The 26990-nt window shown below is 40.7% G+C and overlaps 1 protein-coding gene across 1 annotated transcript in view; it reads left to right on the forward strand.

Annotated features, from left to right (window-relative positions):
- CPPED1 (calcineurin like phosphoesterase domain containing 1) overlaps window positions 1-26990 on the forward strand; it is a 144455-nt gene that overhangs the window by 96642 nt on the left and 20823 nt on the right. The window contains exon 3 of the mRNA XM_063428843.1: window positions 3554-3976. Within this exon, the coding sequence (XP_063284913.1) occupies window positions 3554-3976 (423 nt within the window). The remainder of the gene's footprint in view (window positions 1-3553; window positions 3977-26990) is intronic.

Consider the following 26990-nt stretch of genomic DNA (forward strand, 5'->3'; position numbering starts at 1 on the left):
TGACCAATCACTTCTCTCACAAAGAGAAATAGGAGGGGAAAGTGTAAATAACACAGAAAGTAGAGTAAAAGTAAAGGTGAAAGTAGAAGTAGACACAGGAGTTTGAATGACCCCCAATTGAGACAATATTTCAATTAAAAATACAGTGCATGCATCACAGTTCAAATAAATTCAACAGTAATCCCTTTCCTTTACTCATGTGGCCAAAGCCACCTCCCTCAACCTCGTAGTGTCCCCGCTCGGAGAACGATTTTCGTAAATCTCACTACCAGCGGCCACAGGAAACAGCAACCAACTCCGACCCGAATCCTGTGTAGCCTCCCTAGTTACAGTGGTCCGCAACCACCTCTTCCCTCACTCCCGTAGTGCCCCTACGGACCCACCCGTAAGTCCCACTACCACGTGGTGATGGAGACAGCAATGCCTGCCCGAATCCACACGCCACAAAATAAAGAAAAATTGGAATGCCACCAGCCTCAGCACTCGAGGCTGGAGGGTACCAGCTAAAATTGGAATGCCACTAGCCTCAGAACTCGAGGCTGGAGGGTACCACCTCTCTGCAAGCAGAGTAATGTGTGCACAATGAGGCTAGCTAAGCTGTCAAAGTGACACCATGGGAACCCCTAGGAAGCAGTGACACTGACTTTCACAGGTCCCCCCTACTCTTTTTCCTATCTGCTGTAGCCACTCAGCACCTAAAAGAGGTAAACAGGCAATAGAGGACCCCCAGGAAAACTTCCACAGGTCCACCTCCCTTTTTCCTTATTACCACAGCCACGTGGCACCTAAAAGGGGTAAACAGGCATTCACTCTACCTGGGCACTAAGCTAAGGACAAACCAATACAAACACACCCAGGCAACAGATAGTCAAAAAAATGCAGGTAAAAAGTGGGTAACAGTAACAATACAAGGACTCTGGGCAAGTTATTACCTGACTTTGATGTCCTCTCGGTAGCAGTCACAGACACTGGGACAGGTAAATCACAGGGAAAAGGAACATACCGGCCAGGTGCTGCAGCAAACTCTACCGTGTATTCAGAGGTGATCAATCTCCTTCCTTCCCCCAGGATTCATCCACCCAGCGTCTTCTTGGACGGCTGCCAGATAGGTCATAACCCAGAGCCCCACGTTGATGCGCCAAATTGTACTAGATTAATTTATGCAAACCAATAAGTTTGAATGACTATCTGTTCCTGACCAAATTAGAGATGATTAAATTGCGTGCACGCTGAAGTAAGTTCACACTGAGACACAGGGTTCAGTTTTGATGAAAGAACTTCGGGAAAATTTAATGGCATCTGTTAAAAAGTGGGTGCGCAGACCCTTTTAAAGGCATTATTACATCACTAGCATTGTCAGAGATAACATTGGTTTATGCATTAATAATTGGTCTATGTGTTAAGTGGTAAGTTAAATGCCCTCCCATCTATATTATTAATTGGCTTAGGGGTTAAGTGGTCAGTTGGGCATCCTCCCATCATGGGATGTTGTCATCTTTGACACGGGAGGACATTAAGATACAAGCGCCATTGTTGTTTAGCACGAGGCTCGCTCGATGGGAGGGGGGATCTGGCAGCCAGCCATTTTGAGTACTTGGCACCATTTAGCTTCAAGGTTACTTTCTCAGGGCTTTTAGTGAATAGACATTTTATTAGTACCAAACTCATGATCTAACTATGGCATACAATGTTTCATACTACAGGAACTTGACTGTTCCGGTGCTGCTCATAACCTTCTAGAAAAGCATTTCCTTCTAATATTCTAAATACTGTTAGTAAAATCAATAATAGGCAATCAATAATAGGTAATTTAATAATTCTACAACAGTAGTGCCTGATACTGAATCCTGGACCTCGCTCATGAATCATGCCGCCTCGACTAATATATCAACTGTCCAACTGAGCCTGGCTTAAGATTATTCTTTTTATACTGTTTACTCAGATTGTGACCTTATGCCAGACCTTTACTGCCCAGAATGTAATGTCTTCTGACTATTGGCCAATGGTTTTAATTGTGTGAGGCAGGGCCAGATTAAAAGCCCATTGGGCCTGGTGCTGACAATTCTGTTGGGCCTTATTACAGAATCTTATCAACAGAAAACACTAAAACACTTATACCTCCCAAACCTTATGTAGCTGGTGGAGGTGGTGCTGGAGGGAAACTCACAGGATATAGCTATGAGAAAACACTTACCCTATGCTAATCTCTCGCTTTCATCTTTCAAGTAAATACATATCCCACCAGTGTCCAGTGAAGCAGGATGTCAGTGAGCAGGGTTAATGGTTGGGCCACTGACACAAATCACATAACCAGACCCGCCAAAAGGGGCGAACATGCCCAAAAAAGGGGGCGTATCTGCATGATAAACTGAAATGCCAGGTTGCCTGCCAATCTTGCAGGCTGGTCAACTAGGGGGATACTACGCAGACATCACCCTGAGCTTTGCATAAAGGTGTCTAATGATGCGCTCGATCCACGCTTTCTAAGGACTGTCCCCTAGCACTTGCTTGTCCACTCTTCTCTCCTATCCTTCTTACTAGCAGGTAGAAGTTCTTGGTATACAGTCTGGGACAGAGAAAAGGTGGATGTAGTGAATGTAAAAGAAAGGGAGCATGGCACAGTGTTAGAGAGACCGAAGCAGCAAGAGCATTTGCATAGTGCACAAAGTCAGCTTTACATTAACTAATTGCATTGTCAGCCAGTCCACATAAGTTTTGTTACCCTGCATCCCTCTTAAGTTTCACTAGTTAAGCAAGAGTATGTGAAGAGTTTAAAATCAGTGGGCCTATTCCATGGGAAATGGCATGGAGCTGCAGCTCAATCGGCCCGATGTTAATCTGGCCCTTGTGTGAGGGTTGTACTTTGGTTTCTGCACTTATCCCCAGACAGATGTTAGCTAAAAAAAAAAATAATAAAAATACATTTTATACTCATATTGTTTTGTAGTGTTGACCAAATTTCAGTCAGGCCAAACCAGTTGAAGAAAAATAAATAAAATTCACCCTGTTCTAGTAAATTCTTCCAAATGTTTCCTGGAGGCCTATATTAACTACTAAACAATACATTTTGATAAATAAAAAATGTAATTGCTAAAATTAACAGGATTGCAATTGCATGAGGACTTCCCCATAGGAAAAAATTGAATCAGTGCTCTCCTACGGGGTTTAGCTGACACTGGATGTCCTCATGCATAGGGTGAGGACGTCCAGCGTCAGCAGAACAAAAGTTTGTTAAGGACCCGGAAGCGCCTCTAGTGATGTGGAGTTGACCCTGCAAGGTAATTATTGCGGTTTTTCAATAACTGCTATAATTACAATTACTGTGTTAAGGGGACAGAGGCACTGCACCCAGACCACGTCAATGAGATGAAGTGGTCCAGTTGCCTACATTGTCCCTTTGAAAGTAAAATATTGAAAGTAAGAAGAAAACATGTATAATCCTTAGATCTTTACGTGAATTGAGACAGAACATTCAAAGTGAGTTTTATAGAAGAAAATTATTTTATGATTATCAATTTATGATTGTTTTAATTTTTTTTTTGTATGTTTACAGGTATTGAATTTAAAGAGGATCAAGAAAGAGACCTAAAAAATGTGCTCCAAAAGACTAATCAAGATATCCCGTTGGTGTTTGTCAGTGGAAACCATGACATCGGCAATGCCCCAACTACTGAAACAATAAAGTCATACTGCAACAACTGGGGAGACGACTACTTTGCTTTCTGGGTTGGTGGCGTTTTATTCCTTGTGCTTAATTCCCAGTTTTTCTTTGATTCTTCTGCATGCGCAGAGTTAAAAGAGAACCATGCCAGGTGGCTTGCCGCTCAGCTTGCTGTCGCCGAGAAACGGAAATGTAAGCATGCGATCATATTTCAACATATCCCTCTGTTCCTTCAAAATCCTGATGAAGATAACAACTATTTCAACGTTGAAAAAAATCTTCGGCAAGAGTTATTGGAAATGTTTCATAAAGCAGGTACTTTAATATTGATAAATAATGCATACTGCCTTGTCCTTTTTTTTAATTTTTTTTCAGCTCAGAAAATATCTGTAGTCTTTCATTCTAACTATACTTGTATGAGATTTACAGAAATATATTACTGGTATCTGATCTGCCCTCTATCAAAACATGTTTTGCCTGAAGAGTTTTGATATGGCCTTAATCCCTGCTTATGGAAGCTGCCAAAAGGCATAATATATCATTTCTTGCAAGATGTCGTTTTATACATTGGTATATTGATGACTTTAGTGACTTCTATGCAGAAAAATAGTTATGGTAATGGCATTTCTGACGTTCTCGTTATGTGTTGGAACGTGCCTTTAATATAATTAAATATTCATTTTATCATTTTTTTTTCATAGTTTTAAGTTATTTTATGTAGCAACCCTACTAGGCATGTATTATACATTTGCTAATAAACATATAAATAGCATAGTTTTTACTGTAATGGTAGACAGACAGAGAGTACAAGGAAACAATAGTTAAATCCTGTACATGACTGAAACTGGTATAATCTGCTTTCAAAGCACTATTGTTATAATGATGGGATTGTAATAAATTATAGTGCTACTAGAATAGTATGGATATAATATGCTTAAATAATACTAAATTTACAGTTTAGTGTCCTAGCCTATTTTAACTTGGCTTGGGCTAATTTTCCAGAATATGTTGCCATTTTTTGAGTTTGCTCAACCATAATCCCCCTCTTCCTCAGTTACTGTACCATTAGATTTTATGTAAGTGGAGTACATATATGTGATTTGTGTTGATGCAGAGGTTATTAGTGTGCAATGTGTGTGTGTGCTGTAAGAGACCAAAAGCAATTTTATTTCTTTATCCTTTCCTGGTCTCTCCCCCAGCCCTCTAAAGACTCCTTCTCCACTCATCCAATTTTCCCACCCTCACCAAACTTTCCTAACCCTTTATTGTTTCTCTCTCAATGTGTGCCACCTGTCTCTGTGCTGCACCACTTGTCCTTGTGTCATTTTCCACCCAAACCCTCGTTCTGTGTGGTCAAACTTCCGGGAGACCATCCCCCAGCAACACTAATGTTGCTTATGGGCAGACAACACTTAGACAGGGCAGAAATAAGCATTACATCATGCACAACAGTACTATTAGAGCTAAATACACAGGACACTTTAGGATGGAAATAAGAGGCAAATAAATATAATAAATATTAAAAAAAACACCCATTATCACCAACTGTAACATATCTGGCACATTGAACCAAATATAAGTACGTGCCTGCAGTGTCTTTAGTGCTAATGCAAGAATTTCGGGTTACAAGAAGATGCATTTTGCTGCCCCCCTCTCATGTAGGCCCATGTGTCTGTTACAATTTTGTCCATTATATATATTTTTTGATTATTTGCTATATATATATATATATATATGTCAGGAATGTAGTGTGTGCGAAGGGATCTTGTGTGTGTTTGAAGTACCCAGAGCGTGAATATAAGATCTAGTGTGTGTTTGTTATGTGTGTAGAGGATTCAGAGTGTATATAGGGATTTAGTGTGTGTATATGATCCAGAGTTCTGTAAGGGATCCTAGTGTGTGCTTGGAATGTAATGTGTGTATGAGGGGTGCTGTGTGTGTGTGTGAGGGGTGCTGTGTGTGAGGGTGCTGTATGTGTGTGAGGGGTGAGGGGTGCAGTGTGCGAGGGTGCAGTTTGTGTGAGGTTTCTGTGTGTGTGTGCGTGAGGGGTGCTGAGTGTGAGGGTGCTGTGTGTGAGAGTGATGTGTGTAAATATGTTTGGAGTTATTGCGTGTGTGGGGGAGATAGATTTATGTAAATTTTTTTATTTTATTTTAATTTAAAAAGCAGATTCAGAGTCTATATACGGATCTAGCGTGTGTGTGTAGATGATCCAGAGTCGTGTAAGGGATCTAGTGTGTATCTGGAATGTAATGTTTAAGGGGTACAGTTTGTTGGGGGGGTGGGGTTGCAGTGTGTGCGTGCTCATTTGTTCCTCTCTTACCACATCTTTTGTCTCTTATCCATTTGTGCCTCGTACATCACCATGTTTTCTTTTACTCCCCCTTGTGTTCCATACCTCCTGAGTCTCTTACCCTCTTGTGTCGTTTGCTCTTCACCCCCCCTTTTGTGGTTGCTAACCTGCCTTGTGGTCTGCCATGGAAAAACTTCTTTACTACCCAATCTGGTAGCTCTGTCAGTCCAGGTAGAGGATAAAGTAGATCTTCTACCTCCGTCTGTGTTCTACTACAGAGAGTGACCGTCAGAAGAGGGAAGCTGTGTATACCCTTGTCCTGCCCGTCGCTTAGACAAAGGCAGCCCCCTCTACTGCCTTATGGGGAGCGCTGGCCTTACAACAGTGAGATTAATGAGCTGGAGAAACATTTAATTTGTTGATGTTAAACAGGCTATACTCTCTAAAGTTTGCAACTGAATTGCAGTGATTGCAGTGAGTTCCTAACTTTATATTCTACCTGTATAGTGGATGAATTTAAATTAAAATATTCCTTTACTGTACTAAGCAAGTGTGATTAAATTTCTTACCTGACCAGGAAAGATAAGTTAACAAACACATTATTAGCTTCTATAAGTGGCAGTTAGGTCTCCAGAAGGGTGTATTTACATTTTCATACACAAGCAGTTTAATCTATATTTTTCCTATGTGTTTCCTTAGAAACCATCGCAGCCTGCTTTTCTACGCTTGCAAAACATTGTAATAATATACAAATAAGAAGTTATCACGGCAGGACAGTTAGGCAGATGTGCGATGACACCGGTTATTTTCTCTTTTAGTGTCTTGACCAGTGATAATCAATTTCCAGCTCAACCTTGGTTATGAAATTGGCTTTTTCTCTGTATCAACTCATGCATACTTTGAGAAGAAAAAGACAGACAGCAGATAATGAAATCCATCTCACAATGTTCAAAATTTCTTCTTCTTTTTTTTTTATTCCCTTCCAATTCTGACTTTTGAAGTTTAAGGAGCTTAACCTTTTGAACATTTAATAGTTATTCCAATTTTCTGAACTTAATGAATACAGAGAAAAATTATTCTGGCTCTTTGATGAAAGTTTTTCTCCTTACGATCTGTTACTTCCTTGAATCTCAGTATGCGTATTGGAAAATGTGTTAGAAATGCAAACTAGGTCAACTGGTAATTATGTTACAGGAAAGGTAGAATAGATTACATTAGTAAGCTGCAGTAGAAAATGGTTGGAAGCACAGTTTTTAGAGAGGCCGAGCTGATGCAAGCATCTATTTACATGGCACAATGAATCTCAAAAAAGCATTTAAGTTGCTATTCCACCTACTTTGCTGAACCTAACAATATTATAACTAAAATATTGCATTGGAAACATCATCTCTGCTTGTTTTGAATCCTCAAAATTTGCACAGAATTATTTCATAATTGTGACAAAACGCCTTTTGTCACTGGATTGTTAGGTGACAAGCTGCACTTTTCCCCTGGCTGTTGGAGGAGCCTGATTGCCAGCCTCCTTCCGCATGACTATGGCCCTTGGGAGATTTGGGGCCTTTAAAAACTTTATTTGGGCTAATGGATTTATATTGTGCTGCTGCTGGCCCTTTAAGAACTGCATTGTGGCTTAAGGACTTGTATTGGACCATGCTGGCCCTTTAAGAACCGTCTGGGGACATATTGAGACTTTGTGTGAAATATTTAGTTCATTGCTATTTTCCACTTGGTTCAGTAAATGGGGCTTACTGAACCAAGTACCACACAGGCGGACCACCCAGAAGTGAAAGTGTGCAGGCAATTTACCTCCCAGGCTGGGAGCCTGCTGTAGGTAAATTGCCTGCCGCTGGGTGGCTGCCGTTCGTGCAAACCAACACGTGGCGGCGGCCATCTTTGTTCATTCGAACGAGGTCAGCGGTATGTGTAGCCAAATTCATGGAACTGAAATCGTCTACACATTTCACCGAACACCGCTGACCCTTACCTTCTCCTACACTGAATTTTCAGCTGCAGAGACTAATTTTCTGCATAAAATTGACCGACCGCACAGCCCAAATCTATGGAACTGTTTTGGGAAGGAAAATGTGCTTGCAGTCGGTCATAAAGGACTTCCACCTAACTTTTTATGTACTGGGGGGATTTGTATGATTTTTGGTTATGTTTATATTTAAAGTATGCCGATTCTGAATATGTATGTTATTATGTGAATATGATGCATATTTTTAAAGTTACAGTGTATACAAAGTGTATTTTTCCTGTCTGTGATAAATTACATTAACCCATTGTGTGCAGTAATTATATCACAGGCAGAGGGGAGGGATTGTATGTTTGTGCTGGGTGTGTTTTACGGTTTTCCTGTAAATTATTGGTTGTACTGTGTCCCACCCTGTGGGATGTCCCCTTGCATGGGGACTTGCATAAAAGCCAGTGTGTGGTCATTAAAAGTTCAGATCATCTTGTACCTTTATGAAGTTTCGGCTCATGTTTGGGGGATTGGAGAACTACACTCTGGGGATTGCTATAATCAGTATACTCCCCAGGGTATAATCACTAAGTTCTGCTAAGAGCTTGTTCTTGTTCCTGCTCTCTGAAATTCGGAGAGGTTGACCTACTGGAAGCTGGACCCTGGTCTTGGGTTCAGAGTGGGTGGAGACGGCGAGACCCCAACCAAGCTGCGGCGGTTCGTGGTAGTCTACAGTGGTTATAGTGTCTGGCGGAGTGCTTGGAGTCCTCGGGAAACACTAGGAGCATCCATCAACGGAAGGTACCCGGTCGGGGTGCCAGCGGTTCCGTTACAAAAATCATGCAGCGTGTTGTCTTATTCACCTTTCGTTGCAGGACATATTATTATTATTATTACATTATTTATGTAGCACCAGCACATTCCATAGCGCTGTGTATGTGTAGCTATGGACACACAACACTAAGTATTGTGATTTTGCTTCCTTAATAGTATATAAAAAAATATTTACTCTATATTTACTCTTTATATTTAAATATTATTATTTTAACCCTTAATTTGCTACTAAATCGTTTTAATGTATATTGTATTTTATTTTTGCTTACCATTCGCGTGTGATTTTGTCTTCTCTTTAGCTTATTATCAAAACAAATATTTCCTCTAACAATTCCGAAATCAAAATCAAATGTTTTTATTTTTTATAAATGTGGATGAAAAATAAGGTATACATTTATGGTAGAGGAGCACTAACTGCATGAGAAAGGTAAGTAAAATAAAACAATATTCCATTCATACACATGTTTATGTGATATAAGGAATCAGCTGAGCGCCTTATCTATTCTTTAAAAACGTATGTGTGTTTGGACTTTAAGAGAAAGAGGTAAAATACAGTGGAACAAACATAGCAAAAGTGCCAGAAAAGTAAGTCTTTAAGTTGTTAAACTCACCTGTATTCCAGCACATGATGAGACAACAATGACAAAAATATAGAGACAGCAGCGTATTTCTGATTTTCTGATTTAGCTCAGCTTGTTGACTCATATCTGTGCTCCTGATCCTGGCTTGGTCTAATTATTCTCCTCCTGCTTCCCAGACTGAACCTTCATCTTGTTGATATGATTACTCTGTTTAATGGCACTTGGGCTAGGCTGATTTCTGTTTGTGAGATTAGTTACTTGTTGCCAAATGTTTCCGATTTTTAAACCTGGCTACCTCTTGAAGACTCTTCTAGTCAGTTCTCTCACACCTCACCCCTCTGTCAGTCCTTAGACTGGCTTCTTGTATCCTATAGGAGTAAATTCAAAGTACTAACACATACCTATAAAGCATTGAACAATTCTAGCCCCTCTTATATATCTTCACAGATCCATAGGTATGCCCCTTCTCAGTCTCTCTGCTCTGCCCATGACCTTCTCCTGTCCACACGTACGGCTAACTCACGTTTGCAAGGACTTCTCGCGGGTGGTTACCTTCCTATGGAATAGCCTGCCTATCAGACTCTCCCCTAGTCTTCAATCATTTAGGAAAGCTTATGGCCTCCCAGAGTAACCTCTACCTCACATACCTGTCTCTTGCTCTCTCCTATAGGGCAGCACTCTACACTCTCCTCCAGCTCTGCTTCACGCCCACCTAATTTGATTGCTATTTCCTGTCCTAATGTGTTTTATACCCCACCTCCTATAGACTGTGAGCTAGTTTGAGCAGGGTCCTCTTCAACCTATCCTTCCTGTAGGTTTTCTTGTAATTGTTCTATTTATACTTAAATCCCCCCTCTTATAATATTGTAAAGCGTTACAGATGTTGGCACTATATAAATGGTGATAATAATAATAAACTCCAGGGGGGCTGTGCTTCACTGGCTAGCTGAACGGACGCATATTGCACGAGTTCCTGAGCTCAGTAAGCTAAAACGACACTTACCTGCAGTCAAGCAGCAGATTCTACCGCAAAACTCACGGGCTGAAGAGAGGGGATCGCGGTGATCCGACTGACACCAAACTCGGAACCTTTCAGGTCCAGATTACCAGCCCTCAACCTTCTACGGCTTACAAGCGGATCAGGCGCCGGAGAGACGGCCGCTTTCTTTTTTAATCATAGCGGATATCTGCCTCCCCCCCTTTGGACCGGCGGGGGTCATCCCGGTCCCAGTAGGGCTCCCCACCACTACACCCAATACCTCTTGGGCAGCATTGCAGAGTGGAGTCCAAGATGGCGGAGAACACAGACAGCCCCACAACTGAGGCTTACCTTGCAGCCTCTCAGGCATGGCTGATTTTAATCTTCGACAGATTCTGGGCAAAATTGGCGGCACAGCAGCCGGTTACACCACAACCTGACTAGCACACAGCTGAACTGGTGAAATGACAGTCCTGCTTGCACAGACCCGCTAAGCACCCACAGCCATCATACATCCAGACAGACCAGAGGCGCCCCCCGCAAGATTCAGCGATCACAGAAAACACGTGTTCCTGTCACCCCACGGAGGCATGAAAAACCAGAAGAAAGCACGTTGCAGGGGAAAGCTGGGATAGGGCCCAAACAAACTGGACTCTGACATCCACAGCCCTACAAGAAGACCCGGGCTGCCCGATGGCACATTGCAGTGCTGACACTGGCACAGATGACGTTACATACCCTGTTTAATTTGGTGAACTCCTGTTCCAAATCTGCTTTTACGTTCTTAAGTTAACCTAAACCTTTACTTATAAAAGCATGGTCTTACCTACAAATTGCCTATATTTTATTTAAGAATGGTTCTCCGTATTTTGTTTAGTCTTAACATATGTCTCCAATCAATATCCTCAGTGTACCTTTCCTAATGGCATAACTGACTAGTTTTCACGCATATATGATGGCCCCACTTAAATGGCACCCACCCTGCTCAGCTAATTAAGCCTGATTTATGCGTCCTCTAACCAGCCTATACTCTACGTGACGTATACCTGATGGTTTGACGGGTTTGCCCAATCTATGTGTACTGAGGACCACTTCTCTTTGATAATAGTTGTATTACTCTGTTCCTTAATCTACTCTCACAGTAAGGGGTCAACCAGGTACCGAACCGCGCCTTGCCTACCATTTGCAGAGAGAGGGAAGTTCCTCAGCAGGAAGTTTTGTTAGCTGTCCATGGCTTGGCTCATTGCTCACAGTTAATGCACTAAACCCTGCATTGTAGTGTTTAGCTCAGGAGAGCAAGAGGAACTCACTGTCCTCGAGGGAGCAAGGAGTAGCGACCAGCGGTAAGAAGTCAAGCCATTCAAAAACAGTTTGACTCCTTACAATGGAGGAGGCGCCAGGGCATTCCTGGCACCATAACCACTACAGCAAGCTTTTAAGTGCTAGCAATACACCCTGTCTGTTCCTTTCCTTTTCCTGTCTGACATTTTTAATTGGTGATGAGGATTTTACCACTGCAAGCAAAAATACAATTATGTGTTGTAAATCAATGCAACGTTGGCAAATAGGGCAAATGCAAAACAGCTATTGCCTCTTTAGTAGTTGCATTAAAACAGGAGCGAATTGATATTCAGCTAAACTTAACTGATGTTTCTTTCTGCTGGTCCATTCTGCTAATCTAATGCAAGCTGCAGTGAAGAATGAATAGTAATGAAAGTGTTTTCATGTATTCATTTTCACCTCCCACGTTGACTTGGTTTCTAGAAGTGATTCCAGAAATCGTCCTTGTCTCTTCTGGAGAAAAAGAAGAAGAAAAAAACCTGTGAATCACTGTAAATGTGTTTTATAAAAATGGTTAATGAAAGCTGAATCTGTGAAACACTAACGTGTTGAATCCCAATTCAGTTCAGTTTCTGTGATGTAGGCACGCCTCTTCATACTGAGTGAGATCTCTGCTGCATCAACTATTATATGAGCTACATACATGCCTTGACAATCTCACAGCTACACCAATGACCTATATTCCATTCAGTTCAATGAAAGAGACATACATTTGGGCTAGTTCATCTTCTGTGTGTAGTTTCAGTTGATTATGATTTATCATTCGATATGTGGTAACTAGTTAGTGTAATCAATTATCCTAGTTCTGCAAGAGTTTAAAGCAGTTCTGTCACTTTTTTTTTTTGTTAAAGATAGAATGATTACTATCTAGACTTGTGATACACTGATAGGAGCATGCTCCCGCCATTTGGTTTGTAGATCAAGTGAGAAGAAGTAACCAAGATCAGAAAAAAAAGGAGCAATAAAAAATGTATAGTTATTCATTATATATGTATTAAATATATTTTAAAAAATTTACTTCGCCTCCTTCCCCCCCCTCTATTAGTCACTTTTCAATTGAGAGCTTAGACGAAAATCAACATTTAGTAGCATCATCTAACCATAAGTCATCTTTTTTCCCATCAATCAAACTTTTCCTCACACGATGCACAATGGATGCGTTTTGATATCTTACTGTATATTCACAGGAAAATCTAAAGCAAATTCTGTAGTTTTGTAAGATCTACCCTGGACAATAATTTTAAACTTTCACAGATGCATGCCAGTACACAAGTCTCAAGGTTTCTTGTAGTAGGGCCCGGATTTGCCAAAAGGCTACCGAGGACATGTCCTCGGGGTGGCAAGCAGTATAAGGGTCTACCAGCTGTCATTTTCTTATGCATCTGTTTTTTCCCTTTCTTTTAGTCTAGTGCCAATCGATTTGACTGGCACCATATCAGTCAGTGCGGCTCCAGAACCGCCCGCTATAAGTACTCTCCATGACAGAGATGCAATGGCAAGCAAGACCTCAGAAGTGGCAGCCCACTCCCAGCCTTCACTTCTGCATCCTTCCTGCACAGCGCTCTTTGTGTGTGTGAAGAGGAGGGGCAGATATCTGAAATTGCATCACATTCCCCAGCCTCTCATCACTTGCAGAGCTCTGTGAAGGTGCATGCAGGCAAATAGGACTGCTAGCCTGTCAGGTATATTGAACAGGGGCTACTGTAGAGACACAAGTATAGGACGACAAAAGCAGAGGATGTACTGTAGCTGTGAATGTGAGTGTATGTGTCTAAATTTATTATTGTGTGTATGACTGTGTAGGTGTGTGTGAACACCTATATGTGATGTATGACTGAGTTCATGTCTGTAAGTATGAGTTAGTATGTTGTGTCTCTGTGCATGTCTGTGTCACTTTAAACATATGAGTGCATTTGTGAGTGTTTTTCTGCTTTTACTTGAGTGTGTATCTGTATGAGACATTTACTTTCCAGGATTCTCCCCCTCCACAGTACATCTCCCCCACAGTCTGTATCCCCACACAACAGCTGCTATCTCCCCATCAACACAGACAACTGCTTATCTACCCCAACACACACAACAGTCCTGATTCCTCTGAAACACACACTACAGCCCTTAATCCCCCGGAAACATACACTACAACTACAATTTACCACAAACACAAACTACATCGGCAATTCTCCTCCCACACCTACTATAGCCCCTATCTTCCCAAACACACAATAAAGCCTTTATCCTCCTAAACACACACCGTAGAGGCCATTTCCACATTCAGTCCCTATTTACATGCACACAGACATATTACATCGCATGCAGACCCATCTGCACACAACCCTACAACAACCTCCATCTTACACCCATAACACTGCATACAGCTTTCCCCACCCTCATACACAAGTAGCATCCCCCCCCCACACACACAACCCTGCAAGCAAAATCCCCAGAAACAAGCTACAAGTAGCCTACCCTCAAGTAGCCTACAAATGCAACACCGCAAAAAAACACCTGTAAACACGTAATCCCTCAAATAGCATTCCCACCAACATACAAAACCATAAACAGGCTCCCCCACACATATCCACCTTCTCTCATCCGTGTCCAACCTTTAATACAGCTACCTACCTAGTCACATTCATCATTTAATTTTACCCCAAGCTAGTTACATTCACACAAAGATGCCAAACTGGTCACATCCATTTAATCACATATACGCACAATATTTATATAATATAGGGAGGGGGGAATCTTTAAAGGAAACTTGTCTTGGGACAGAGGAGGGTAAATTCTGCCCTACTTGCAGTCTAAGCTGCTTGGTTGTAACTGAAGAGACCGATAAAGAGAAACATAGTACTAACAAGGACAGCGAGCAATGAATATGTATATCATTCTCACTATCAGTAAGAACACCACCAGCTGCCTCATTTAAGCTGATCGGTTGTCCTGGTGGATTTTGACAAAAATAATCAGAATCCCCACAAATAACTGAGACTTGGGGGGAGGCTCAAATCACAAATGTGAAAAGTTCCATATATGTTTGTTCCACTAAACTGATACATTAGAAACATTACACAACAGAATAGCAACTGATACATAGACATACTAACAGTTGTTGGTGTTTAACAATGTTAGAAAGGTAACATATGGTAACGCCTTTTGATGATCTGTTGCTGTTCCACCTAGACAAAACATGAATTGTGTGCTCATGCTGAGTGAAGAAAATGGCACATCTGTAATTTCATGCTTTACCAAATAATTTAAACTTTAAAAAACACATAAAAGATAATTTTCTGCTACCACGGCAACAAAATCTTTCACCCCATTAGTGCCCTCTCTTTACTTATTATTTATTAATCCAGTCTAGAGTACATTTTGTATTTGATTTGAAAGTATTTCTGTGAAAGCCATTGAAAGTTACTTTGTATCATATTATTGTTAAATAGGGTGTTGTATTTGGTTATAATTTGTTTTTGATTGGTGCTTCTTTTCATTTTTGACTAATCGCTTTAAAATTACCGCTATATACCTTACAACAATTTGTACACCAATTTAGATAAAGAAATTGGTAAAATATAAAAAGGTAGATACAAATATGTGTCACTGTGCCTGCTAGCCTCGCTCCGGCGCAGCTTGTATCAATGCCAGAGGTATCACACTTACTTACTTCCTTCTCTGCCTCGCTGTCCTCTGGCATTCTAACAGACGCCGGGCGCTAACAAACGGAGCCCTCATTTGGCTCCGAAGTCTCCACCCTGATAATTGATGCTAGCGTGCTTCATCATGCAGCCATTGCACTTGTATGTTCTAATGTCACATGCAGATAACCTTTCCTTGCCCTCCAAGGACTATTTAAGCTAATTTGAAACCTTTTTTTAATGCCCTGTCATGGTTTCCCTTGTGGTTATCCGAAGGCGTCTTATAATGATTGATTCTGTTGTATTTTGACTCCGGCTTGTACCTTGTATTCTTTCTTCTGTATTCCTTGAAATCTGGCTAGCCTTACCCTTTATGTACTTTCTGTCTCCCTGACCTAGACCTGTACTATTCTATATTATCAGCATTAAATCCGACAATACTAAGGTCTAGTAATATGCTTCAGTATTCAGGTTGTATTTTATTTGTTAACTTAAAGGACCACTATAGGCACCCAGACCATTTCAGCTCAATGAAGTGGTCTGGGTGGCAGGTCCCCCTAGTTTTAACCCTGTAGCTGAAAACATAGCAGGTTTAGAGTAACTGCTATGTTTACACTGATGGTTAATCCAGTATCTGGTGGCTGTCTCCCAGACAGCCACTAGAGGCTGCTTCTGCGATCCTCAATGCGAAAATCGCATTAAACTCACGCTGGACGTCCATAGGAAAACATTGAGTAATGCTTTCCTATGGACGTTTGAATTCGGAGCTGATGTCGACAGGGGGAGGAGAGGTCAACAGCGCAGAGGGAGCTGGATTAAGGTAAGTGGCTGAAAGGGTTTTAGGGGGACCTAATAACCCTATAGTGCCAGGAAAACAAGTTTGTTTTCCTGGCACTATAGTATTCCTTTAAGTTCTGTATATTGGGTCTAAGTTATATTCTGACAATATCTCAATCTAGAGCAATGGATCAACATCGTTATATAAACAACCCGTGCACTATATATCGCTGCAATATCATCAAACCAACAAACTCATTTGTTTGTTTAACTACCCTATTGTATATAGAAATGCAGTTGTTTGTTTTATTTTGTATTACTTTTCTTATGGGGTGGTGTGGGGGGTTATTGTGTTTAGATCAGATCTTATTAAAAGCCAGAAAAAACAAATCTGTGTCTAGAACAACTTTATCAGGGTTATTCACTAACGTGAGAATACAAAGTAAATGTCAACTTTTAAGCCAAAGTATCTGAACTGGAAGCATAGCTGACTTGGAGGATATTTCCACTTTACTATATTGACCTTAAATTTTAAATTCACTTTTAAAAGTGTGGGTCATAACCAAACCACATACAAACACCGATCTCAAATCTTACATTTTAAATTAAAAAAAACTATTTTGGCATGTAATAGAAAGCAGAATAATCATATGGTTAAAAGAAAATATATAGAAATTGCATTTAGCCTTAGAAGAAGCCCTTATTCCCAAAGCAACACAATTTGCAAGGAAAATACAGGTAGTTTGACATATGCATGTATAGCTCCAGTGTGATCACTGTCTCTTTCAGCAAATGCAGCAAACCCATTAAGCTATAGCAGAGGATAGGTGTTTGCTGGGCTCTTTCCCCTATGACTCATATACTGATATCTTGAAATGAATGTGGAAACCACTTGATATACAAATTATATAGTACAATTCCATACATTTTGAATCTGATAGTCTTTCATATCGAGATAGATTGTGTGACAACTTTGATTAAAGGAACACTATAGGGTCAGGAACACAAACATGTATTCCTGACCCTATAGGGTTAAAAACACTATGTAGCCCCTCTGCCTCCCATTGCAGAGTCAGGTCTTAACTTTATTCCAGTTTGCTGGTGCTGGCTTTGCCATTGATCTGCCTCCTTGGCTGGCATCATAAGAAGTGATGATCTCATCCCATAGGAAAGCATTGGATTGGCTGAGATGATTCATTCTAATTATCTAATTCAAGAAGCAGATCGGGGGGCGGAACCAAACACCCTGGCCAATCGGCATCTGCTCATAGAGATGCAATGAATGAATGCATCTCTATGAGGAACGTTCAGTTTCTCAATGCAGATTGTGGAGATACTGGATGTCAGTGCTGCACAGTGTGGATTTCTGGGCACAAAACTGTCCTCATGATTTGATAGAGTAAATCAGAAGTTGGAAGAGTAAAAAAAGTCCTGAAGGTGACAAACAAAATCAGAATCGGGGCCTAACTGACGCCCGAGGACGACGCACACAACTAGAGCTCCTCAACAAGCACCTTATATAAACTTTTTGAGTACTACACCTGACTTTTCTGTGGCAAACCTACCATTTGAGCCTCTTTTAGTGACCTCTTCAATCTGACAAGGTCTGGGAAGAAAAGTTTCATGTGGCCCGCACCGCAAGACTCGGAGGCCTAAGACTGCACCTGAGCCGGAGGAGAGGGCTGCTCCTTCGACTTCCAACACTCTGCTTCTTTTGAGGCGATGTTCTCCCCCGTTCTGGACCGATGGGGGATTTCCCGGTCCCCACTGAAGGGTCACCTGAGCCTAGCTGTAAGAAGCTGTGTGCAGTTGTACACTCTGCTGAGGCAACACTTGAGGCCCCGTTTCAATATGGCCGCCAAACCGGCACTGGCCCGCTATGAGGAGAGGATCCAGTGGGCCTTTGAGCATTTCTGGGAACAATTCTGGGCCAGCATGGGCTGAAGGGTACAGAGGTCTGCAGCGACAGACCGTCCTTGGCATACAGTGAGGGAAAAAAGTATTTGATTTTGAACGTTTGTCCACTGAAAAATAAATGATCAGTCTATAATTTTAATGGTAGGTGTATTTTAACAGTGAGAGAAAGAATAACAAAAAAAATCTATGAAAAACGTATGTCAAAAACGTTATAAATTGATTTGCCTGTCAATGAGTGAAATACGTATTTGATCCCCTATCAATCAGCAAGATTTCTGGCTCCCAGGTGTCTTTTATACAGGTAACAAGCTGAAATTAGGAGCCCTCACTTAAAGGGAGGGCTCCTAATCTCAACTCATTACCTGTATAAAAGACACCGTTCCACAGAAGCAATCAATCAATCAGATTCCAAACTCTCCACCATGGCCAAGACCAAAGAGCTGTCCAAGGATGTCAGGGACAAGATTTTAGACCTACACAAGGCTGGAAAGGCTACAAGACCATCGCCAAGCAGCTTGGTATGAAGGACAGCAGGAGGAGGAATGCTGCCTATGACCCCAAGAACACCATCCCTACCGTCAAACATAAAGGTGGAAACATTATGCTTTGAGGGTTTTTTCTGCTAAGGGGACAGGAAAACTGCACTGCGTTAAAGGGACGATGAACAGGGCCATGAACTGCCAAATCTTGGGTGAGAACCTACTTCCCTCAGCCAGGGCATTAAAAATGGTTTGTGGATAGGTATTCCAGCCTGACAATGACCCAAAACACACAGCCAATGCAACAAAGGAGTGGCTCAAGAAGAAGCACATTAAGCTTGTAGAGTGGCATAATCCCATAGAAAATCTGTGGAGGGAGCTGAAGGTTCGAGTTGCCAAACGTCAGCCTCGAAATCTTAATGACAAAATCCCTCCTGATCCCCAGACGAGGTTCACACAGCCGGCTGCCATATTCCCAGTGTGGAAATCTGCACTTATGGTTCCCGCGACTACACTCGGGTCAATACCCGTGACCGCACCTGGGAGACAACTCGTGTGGTCTCCCAGGTGCTCGGGGCTGGTGGGAGAAAACTCATAGAGATTGGCCCAGTAAAAATCCACCGAATAGGCAGTGCTGTGGAGTGGGCATAGGTGAAAAATCCTCCCGGCACTAGGGCCCTGGTACGATCCGTCTCTTCACCTCTATGATCTCATGGGGCAGATATGTTTTAGGTTTTTATTCTTGGTGGGCTTCAGTGGTTCTAATTTCTTGGTATCTGATTAACATTGTAGCCTGCTTACATATTACCCAATCGCTTTGTTTACCTCGCCTTGTGTTTTTCTACTGTGCTGAATTAATTTGACACTTACTATAATTTGACATGCCAATTCAATGCTGATTACATAGTGTATAATGTGTTATCTTTGTTCCTAACCTGCACTTCAAAAATAAAGAATAAAAAAAAGAAATCAGAGTCCTGGTCAGTCATGCTATCACATGTAATGTCTTCACTCACAAAACTGTGAATGGATCTATTATTAAGCTGATTGCGCCCAAATCAAACCTGCCATCAGCTTAGGAAGCACATCTATTCATCTCATTTAATTAATAGAAACTGCTGCCAGGTGCTCTGACAGGGATTAGTGGCAAACATCAAAAGTGAGCATGGTTTTATTTTTGGTTTTGAATTATTTGTCTTAGTATGTATTTTTTGATGCATTAGCTATATAATACATTAATAAAATGGAGTTGAGCTTAAAGGAACACTATAGTGTCAGGGATACAAACATGTATTGTTGACCCTATAGCGTTAAAAACACCATCTATCCCCCTTGTGCCTCTATTAATAGTAACCTCTTACTTTTGTTCCAGTCTGCTGCTGGTTCCGCTCCTGATCTGCCTGCTTGGCTGACATCATCTATAGTGTTGATCTGAGCTAATCACAATGCTTTTTTTTCACAGGAGACTGTCAAGGAGGCAAATCAGGGGTAGAGCCAGCACAAGCCAATATATCCCTGGTCAATCAGCATCTCCTCATAGAGATGCATTGAGTCAATGCATCTCTATGAGAAAAGTTCAGTGTCTCCATACAGAGGGTGAAGACACTGAATGTCAGTGCTGCTTATTCTGCATCACCGCCCCAGGAAGCACCTGTAACAGCCACCTGAGGAGTGGCTAGTGGAGTTATCACTAGGCTGTAATGTAAACACTGCATTTTTTCTGAAAATACAGTGTTTACTACAAAAAGCCTGAAGGGAATGATTATACTCACCATAACTAATACAATAAGCTGTAGTTGTTCTAGTGTCTATAGTGTCCCTTTAAGGGATAACTGTATTCTACTTTTTATAATATATAATTAGATTCTCCTGGCAGTATCAGCTTTACTTTGTGCTAGCGATATCGCTAACAAATGAATAGATTTTAGAATGTTTCATGTAAATTATTCCCTGACGCTCCCTCCCTTGCAGACTGACTATAAGCATTTAGTCATTGTTGGTGTCTGCCTGCCTCCCATCGCGCCCATCAAGAGGGGCACATGGCAGCACTGGAAAGGTTGTAAAGAAGGTGAGTATGCTTGAAAAACAGCTCCAGCTCCATTAGAACAGATGGTTAACAAATGTTTTTTTGGTAAGCATTGATTTCATTACATTTATTTAGCTTAACTTTTAACCCCTTCAGGACCGCTGACGGTTCAGGACCGTCAGCGGTAAAACGTGCGTTTGGACCGCTGACGTTCCTGAACCGTCATAACGGTCTGGGGCTACTTACCTGATCGCCGTCGGTCCCCCCTCGGCAGATCAGGACCCCACGGCCATGTGATCACTCGATCACATGACCGCAATAGGTGTCTGTGTATCTGCCTGCAGGGGGACTGTCTGTGCTGACAGGCAGTCTCCCTGCAAGTGAAAAATCAAAAAAATAAAGTAAAAAAAAAACAGTGTAAAATCAGTGTAAAAAAAAATAATAATAATATGTGTATATATATATATATATAAATGATATATATACACATGTATTATATCTATATATACCTATATATAATATATGTATATGTATCATATATATAATGTCATATTAAGTGTATTTTTATATTTATATATACGTATATTAATATAAAAATACACTTATATTTAAATTACACACGAATATATACGATATATATAATTGCTATATATATGGTATATATATATTATTATAAAATACAAATAATATGTTAATAAAAATAAATAACAAAACATAAAAATAATTTTTAATAATTATAAAAAAAATATTTATATATGCAATTTTATTCTAACAGTATTTTGATATATATATATATATTTATATCAAAATACACTTAGAATGTAATTATATATATATCTATGTATAAATAAATAAATAAAAACAATACGAAATATACATATGTCCATATACATAATTACATAAATAATTTCATAAATATACACGTAGACGTCAAATATATAAATATGTATATATATTAAAATTCTACATGTGTATTTATGTAATATTTTTACCTAATTAAGTAATTTTAATGATTGCAATTTGAGGCACCTGCCTGCCAACCCAGGCCGAAAGTCCAGATAATTTAATTTGCTAGCACTGTGTTTAACCCTGTAACTTTCTATGACACCCTAAAACCTGTACATGGGGGTACTGTTTTACTCGGGAGACTTCGCTGAACACAAATATTAGTGTTTCAAAACAGTAAAACATATCACAGCGATGATATTGTCAGTGAAACTGAAGTTTTTTGCATTTTTCACACACAAACAGCACTTTCACTGAGGATATTATTGCTGTGATACATTTTACTGTTCTGATACACTAATATTTGTGTTCAGCGAAGTCTCCTGAGTATAACAGTACCCCACATGTAGAGGTTTTAAAGTGTTTGTGAAAGTTACAGGGTCAAATATAAGGCTTGATTTTACTTTTTTTTTTTTATTGAAATTTGTCGGATTGGTTAGGTTGCCTTTGAGAGCGTATGGTAGCCAAGGAATGAGAATTAGCCCCATGATGGCATACCATTTGCAAAAGAAGACAACCCAAGGTATTGCAAATGGGGTATGTTCAGCCTTTTTTAGTAGCCACTTAGTCACAAACACCGGCCAAAGTTAGCGTTTCTTGCATTTTTAACACACAAACAAATATAAATGCTAACTTTGGCCAGTGTTTGTGACTAGGTGGCTACTAAAAAAAACTGGACATACCCAATTTTGAATACCCTGGGTTGCCTACTTTAAAAAAATATGTACATGTTAGGTGTGTTTCGGGGATTTATGACAGATAACGGTGTTACAAGGTCACTATTGATACATTTAAAATATATATATTGAAACAGCAATTTCCTACTTGTATTTATAGGCCTATAACTTGCAAAAAAAAAAGCAATAAAGCATGTAAACACTGGGTGTTTTTAAACTCGGGACAAAATTTTGAATCTATTTAGCAGTTTTTTTCATTAGCTTTTGTAGATAAGTAAAAAAAATTTCAAGTAAAAGTCCAAAAACATGTTTTTTTTTTATTTTTCACCATATTTTATTATTTTTTTTAAATACAATATATGACATAATACAAATAATGGTATGTAAAGAAAGCCCCTTTTGTCCTGAAAAAAAACAATATATAACTTGTATGGGTAAATGAGAGAGCGGAAAATTTCAGCTAAACACAAACACCACAAAAGTGTTAAAACTGCTCTGGTCAGAGGGCGTGGCCTGCCTGTGAAGCTGTGCAGACGCACAAACCATGAGCTCCTGGTTCTAAGGCCGATTTCTGACTAAAATTGAGGGCAAACTACATAATTTTGATCCCCAACTCACCGCATCTTGTTCTGCAGACTCTGACGAACAGGGAGATACTACACAAGCCCAGAAATAACGCCGAAATGACCAAGCTGAGGCCTGAGGCCTATACCAAGCAGGACAAGGGAGAGGCGGCCGCTCTCCCGGCCCATAACCGCATGCAGTACCCGCAGCACATGGCTACCCCCCCCCCCCCAGGACCGGTGGGGGTTATCCCGGTCCCAATCGCCTCGACTGGCAAGCCTCTGTGGACTCTAAATGCGGTCACCGACCCCATCCACGCTCCGGTCACACAAGCAACACATAGCAACAAAATGGCGGACGTGCAGTCCCGAGCACAATCTGGGCCTTCACTACAAAGCCCCATCACAAGCGACTCCCTCACTACCCGCCTGGATGTGCTGTTTGAGGCCTTCTGGGCAAAGATCGCGGCCCGACATAAGGAAGAGCGATCCAAGCTGCCAAAGATCGGAGGTACGGGGGGCCAACAAGGCGATACCGGCCAGAAGGGGACCAGGCTGCCCTCGGGCAAAGCCATGAAAATACAGCCCAAATATCTCCACACCAGCCCATCTGGGCCAAGGGCCACCAGGGGATCAACCCCGGAGCATCGACCACACCGGTGGAGACCCATCCGCCGACGGCGGCACACCACCAATCCCAAGATCTCCAGACCGACCCCGAAAGGGAAGGACTCGGCCTTTAGTAGTTCCCGAGCCCGTGGCCACAAGATGCCGGCCCTGCTACAGGCCCGGAGCATGAGGGCACAAATGGTTAATTCCTGGCCGACCGCCAACCTCGACTATCCCACACAAGCTCCAGAGGGCACAGCAGTATGCACCCAAGGCGAACTGGCTCCAGTACACACCTACGGCTTGGATACAGCAGGAGATGGAGGCTTTAAGAGACCGCACCAGGCGTCCGGAGGGGATCGGGTAGGAGAGCCCACGAGACTGGAACCTGTCGGATGCACCACGCGGTGACTGGACTCCCTCTTTATGCCCCGAAACCCACGAACTTAGTACATCTTGGATAGCACTTCATGGACACTGTATGTTTTACATTGTTACAGAGTGCAGTCTAGGGTTTGGCAAGCTTGTTTACTTATTGTTTGTTTTTCTCTTCATACGCTAAGCGGAGTTTATATAATCTTTAGTTATCCTCAGGTCACAATTATCTGTTAAGCTCTACCATTAAACATAACACTTTGGAGGCGCTTGGCCCACATCTTGCTTAATATGTCTACCTTCTCACATACTACACGAGAAAAGCTCAGATTGTGTAAGCGTTACTTACTCTCACTTAAAAGTTAGCCCTAGCCTGTAGTAAACAGCTTGCATGTTAACATATCATGATTGTATAAGCCTAGCTAACCTGAGAACGCAAAATTACTTAAAACATAAAATGAAGCAGACACTCATGTGAGAATATATTGTTGTTGTTGTTTACTGTATTCATGTGCATATTTACAGATATATGTCTCCCTTTCTTTCTGTAACGTTCCCATAATGCTTCAATAAAACAAAGATTGACAAAAAAAAAAAAAAACTGCTCTGGTCCTTAACGTACAAACATCGCAAAAACAGGCCGGTCCTTAAGGGGTTAAGCCACCTGAGGAGTGGCCAGTGGAGTTATCCCTAGGCAGTAATGTAAACACTGCATTTTCTCTGAAAAGATGGTCCAGAGGTCCACCAGTAGCAGTGGAGTTCCGATTTTTGGGCCCAAAGAACATCTTATTTCGTGGACTAAGCTGCATCTATTGGACTGGGTGTCACTTTTTGCCATTTGGCAACATACGCCTTTTGCACATTAATTTGATTAAGTGATACTTCTCTATGTAAAGGTGTATATGTTTATTTTAATATGTTTATTAATATGTTTATTAAAGGTTATGGTATAATTTCTGTCTTCTTTTCTCTTTTTATGAGAATACTTCATTCAAGCTGGTTACTATAACTGCACAGTAGTAATTGTGCGCCCTGGTTTCCTTGTTTCTTTTTTCTGTAATTCTTAAGGTTGCGGAGTAACCTTTCTACTGAGAGGCTGCCTGCCCATATCTACACTTCAACCCCCATTCACTAAATTTGTGCATCTACGAGGAGATGCTGATTGGCCAGAGCGGCTTTTGGCTCAGCCTCTGTCCAGCCTCCTTGACTGAGATAATTAAAAACTGATAATCTCAGCCAATCCAATGCTTTCCAATAATTATGTCAGACAAGGAGGCGGATCAGGATACAGCGCTGGGATACTGATGGAAAATACATTGTTTTACCTATGGAATGCTTAGTGAATATTCCCCTAGACATACAGAGCTATACAGAGGCAAAAATAGCATTCTTATTAGCACCTGCAAATTGTAGCTAGGTTCTAATCTCATACTGTCACTTGTATCCATTAACAAGAAACTAACAGCATTATGAAAAATCTGAGACTCCTATGATTTGTTAATATTGCCGTTGCTGTATACACCCCTAGACAAACTGTGTTTTGTATATGTGATGTACGAAGCATTAAACCTGCTTATAAAAGTGCTTATTGATAGTCCATCTTAAATGGTGTATTCCCATCAGCTGATTTTACAGAGACAAATGGAAGCAGAAATGTGTTAGTGCATAAGTCCATGGCAGTGTAAGGGTTTCCAGACCCTGTGGTGATTTTTCCAGCCTAAAAGATACAGATCAGTCAAATACCTTTTTGAGAGGGAAAAAGGGGGTGGGGTTGGTGACCACCTAAGTAGTTAGTTTATCACATTAGTGCCAGGACAACATTTGTGTCGCAGACCCTATAGTGCAGGCATGGGCAACATTCGGCACTCTGGATGTTTTGGACTACACCTCCTATGATGCTTTGCCAGCATTATTGGTGTAAGAGCATTATGGGGGATGTAGTCCACAACATATGGAGTACAGTGGGTTGCCTATCCCTGCTATAGTGTTTACTTTAAGCCACAAATGTTTCTGGGAAGTGGCGGGAGAATACAGGCCAGATGCATTATAAATTAAGAGCTGGATGGAAGCAGAATGAATGTAAAGAAAAAGATCTGCTCAAAGCAGATTTTATTTTGAAAACCATTGATACAATTACAAGGCTATTTATCACACAGATGCCTACCTTTATAATATATGCACATAAACCATCTAAAACCAATTACTTGGGAAATTTCATTTTTCTCTTAGTTTAATTGCTTATAAATAAAAATGTGTCCTTTTTAAAATTCAGACTTTTTTCCAACCCACTTTGAAAATTTCAGATTTTATTGTTTCTCGCTCCATCAGATTTATGGATGTAATTTAAGTCTTTGCTCATTTTGCCACATTGAAACCACACAATTTAAATAGTTTGATATGATTAGCACCACTTATGTTGAGAGAATTTACCATGCTCTCCTTAATCAGCTTAATGATGCAAAGATAAAATATCTATTTTTGTGAGCTATAAAAATACATTTAGAATCTGCTGGCATTACCTCACAATAAAATCCAATCCTTCTTAGCATACTGTTTTACTAATGTGATATCATTTATCCTTCGCATAGATGAAAGGCCAACTGCAGAAGCTACATCTGGTGCTCAGTAATGAAACACATTTCTCAAGTTTGAGGTGCATTTAGCAGTTAAGTTATTGAATGAAAAATAATTATTTTATGATAAATAATATTAAATGGGAAATGTAATTATTTGTATTTTTTTAAGTCGCGTAGTTAACCTCATCTTTTCTTACCTACAGCCCCTGCCTCCCAATATAAATGTATTTTTAATGAGACAAAATATCAAGTATATTATGGTAAAAAAGTTCTAGTGGTTGCAGATTCCCAAGAGTGCTATTACTCACACACATGTTTGTTTTTAAAGTGACACTTAAGAACATTTTTTTGCCAACATATATATTTGGTAGTAGTTTGACAAAAACTGGGGCTATTCCCACCACCTATAGACTATCCCCTCCTCACCATTTAAGGAACACTTCACACTTAAAATATATTTTTCCAAGCGTGTCTATCACCGTTTATCCCACTGTAAACCTGTGCTGACATGCGTGATAAATGTCAAAACCAATAAAAGATATGTTAAAAAAAATAATATTTTTTTTAAATCAGTAGATATACTGAAGACTACATGCATACATTTTATCCCTGATCCGCTCCATGTGTCTCCTCTGTTGCGGACCACGGGTAACCCAACTAGCCTTCCTTCAGCTACTCTGGAACCATCAGCACAAGTAAATA

Source organism: Pelobates fuscus, chromosome 8 (assembly GCF_036172605.1).
Source record: "Pelobates fuscus isolate aPelFus1 chromosome 8, aPelFus1.pri, whole genome shotgun sequence".
NCBI classification, from domain to species: domain Eukaryota; kingdom Metazoa; phylum Chordata; class Amphibia; order Anura; family Pelobatidae; genus Pelobates; species Pelobates fuscus.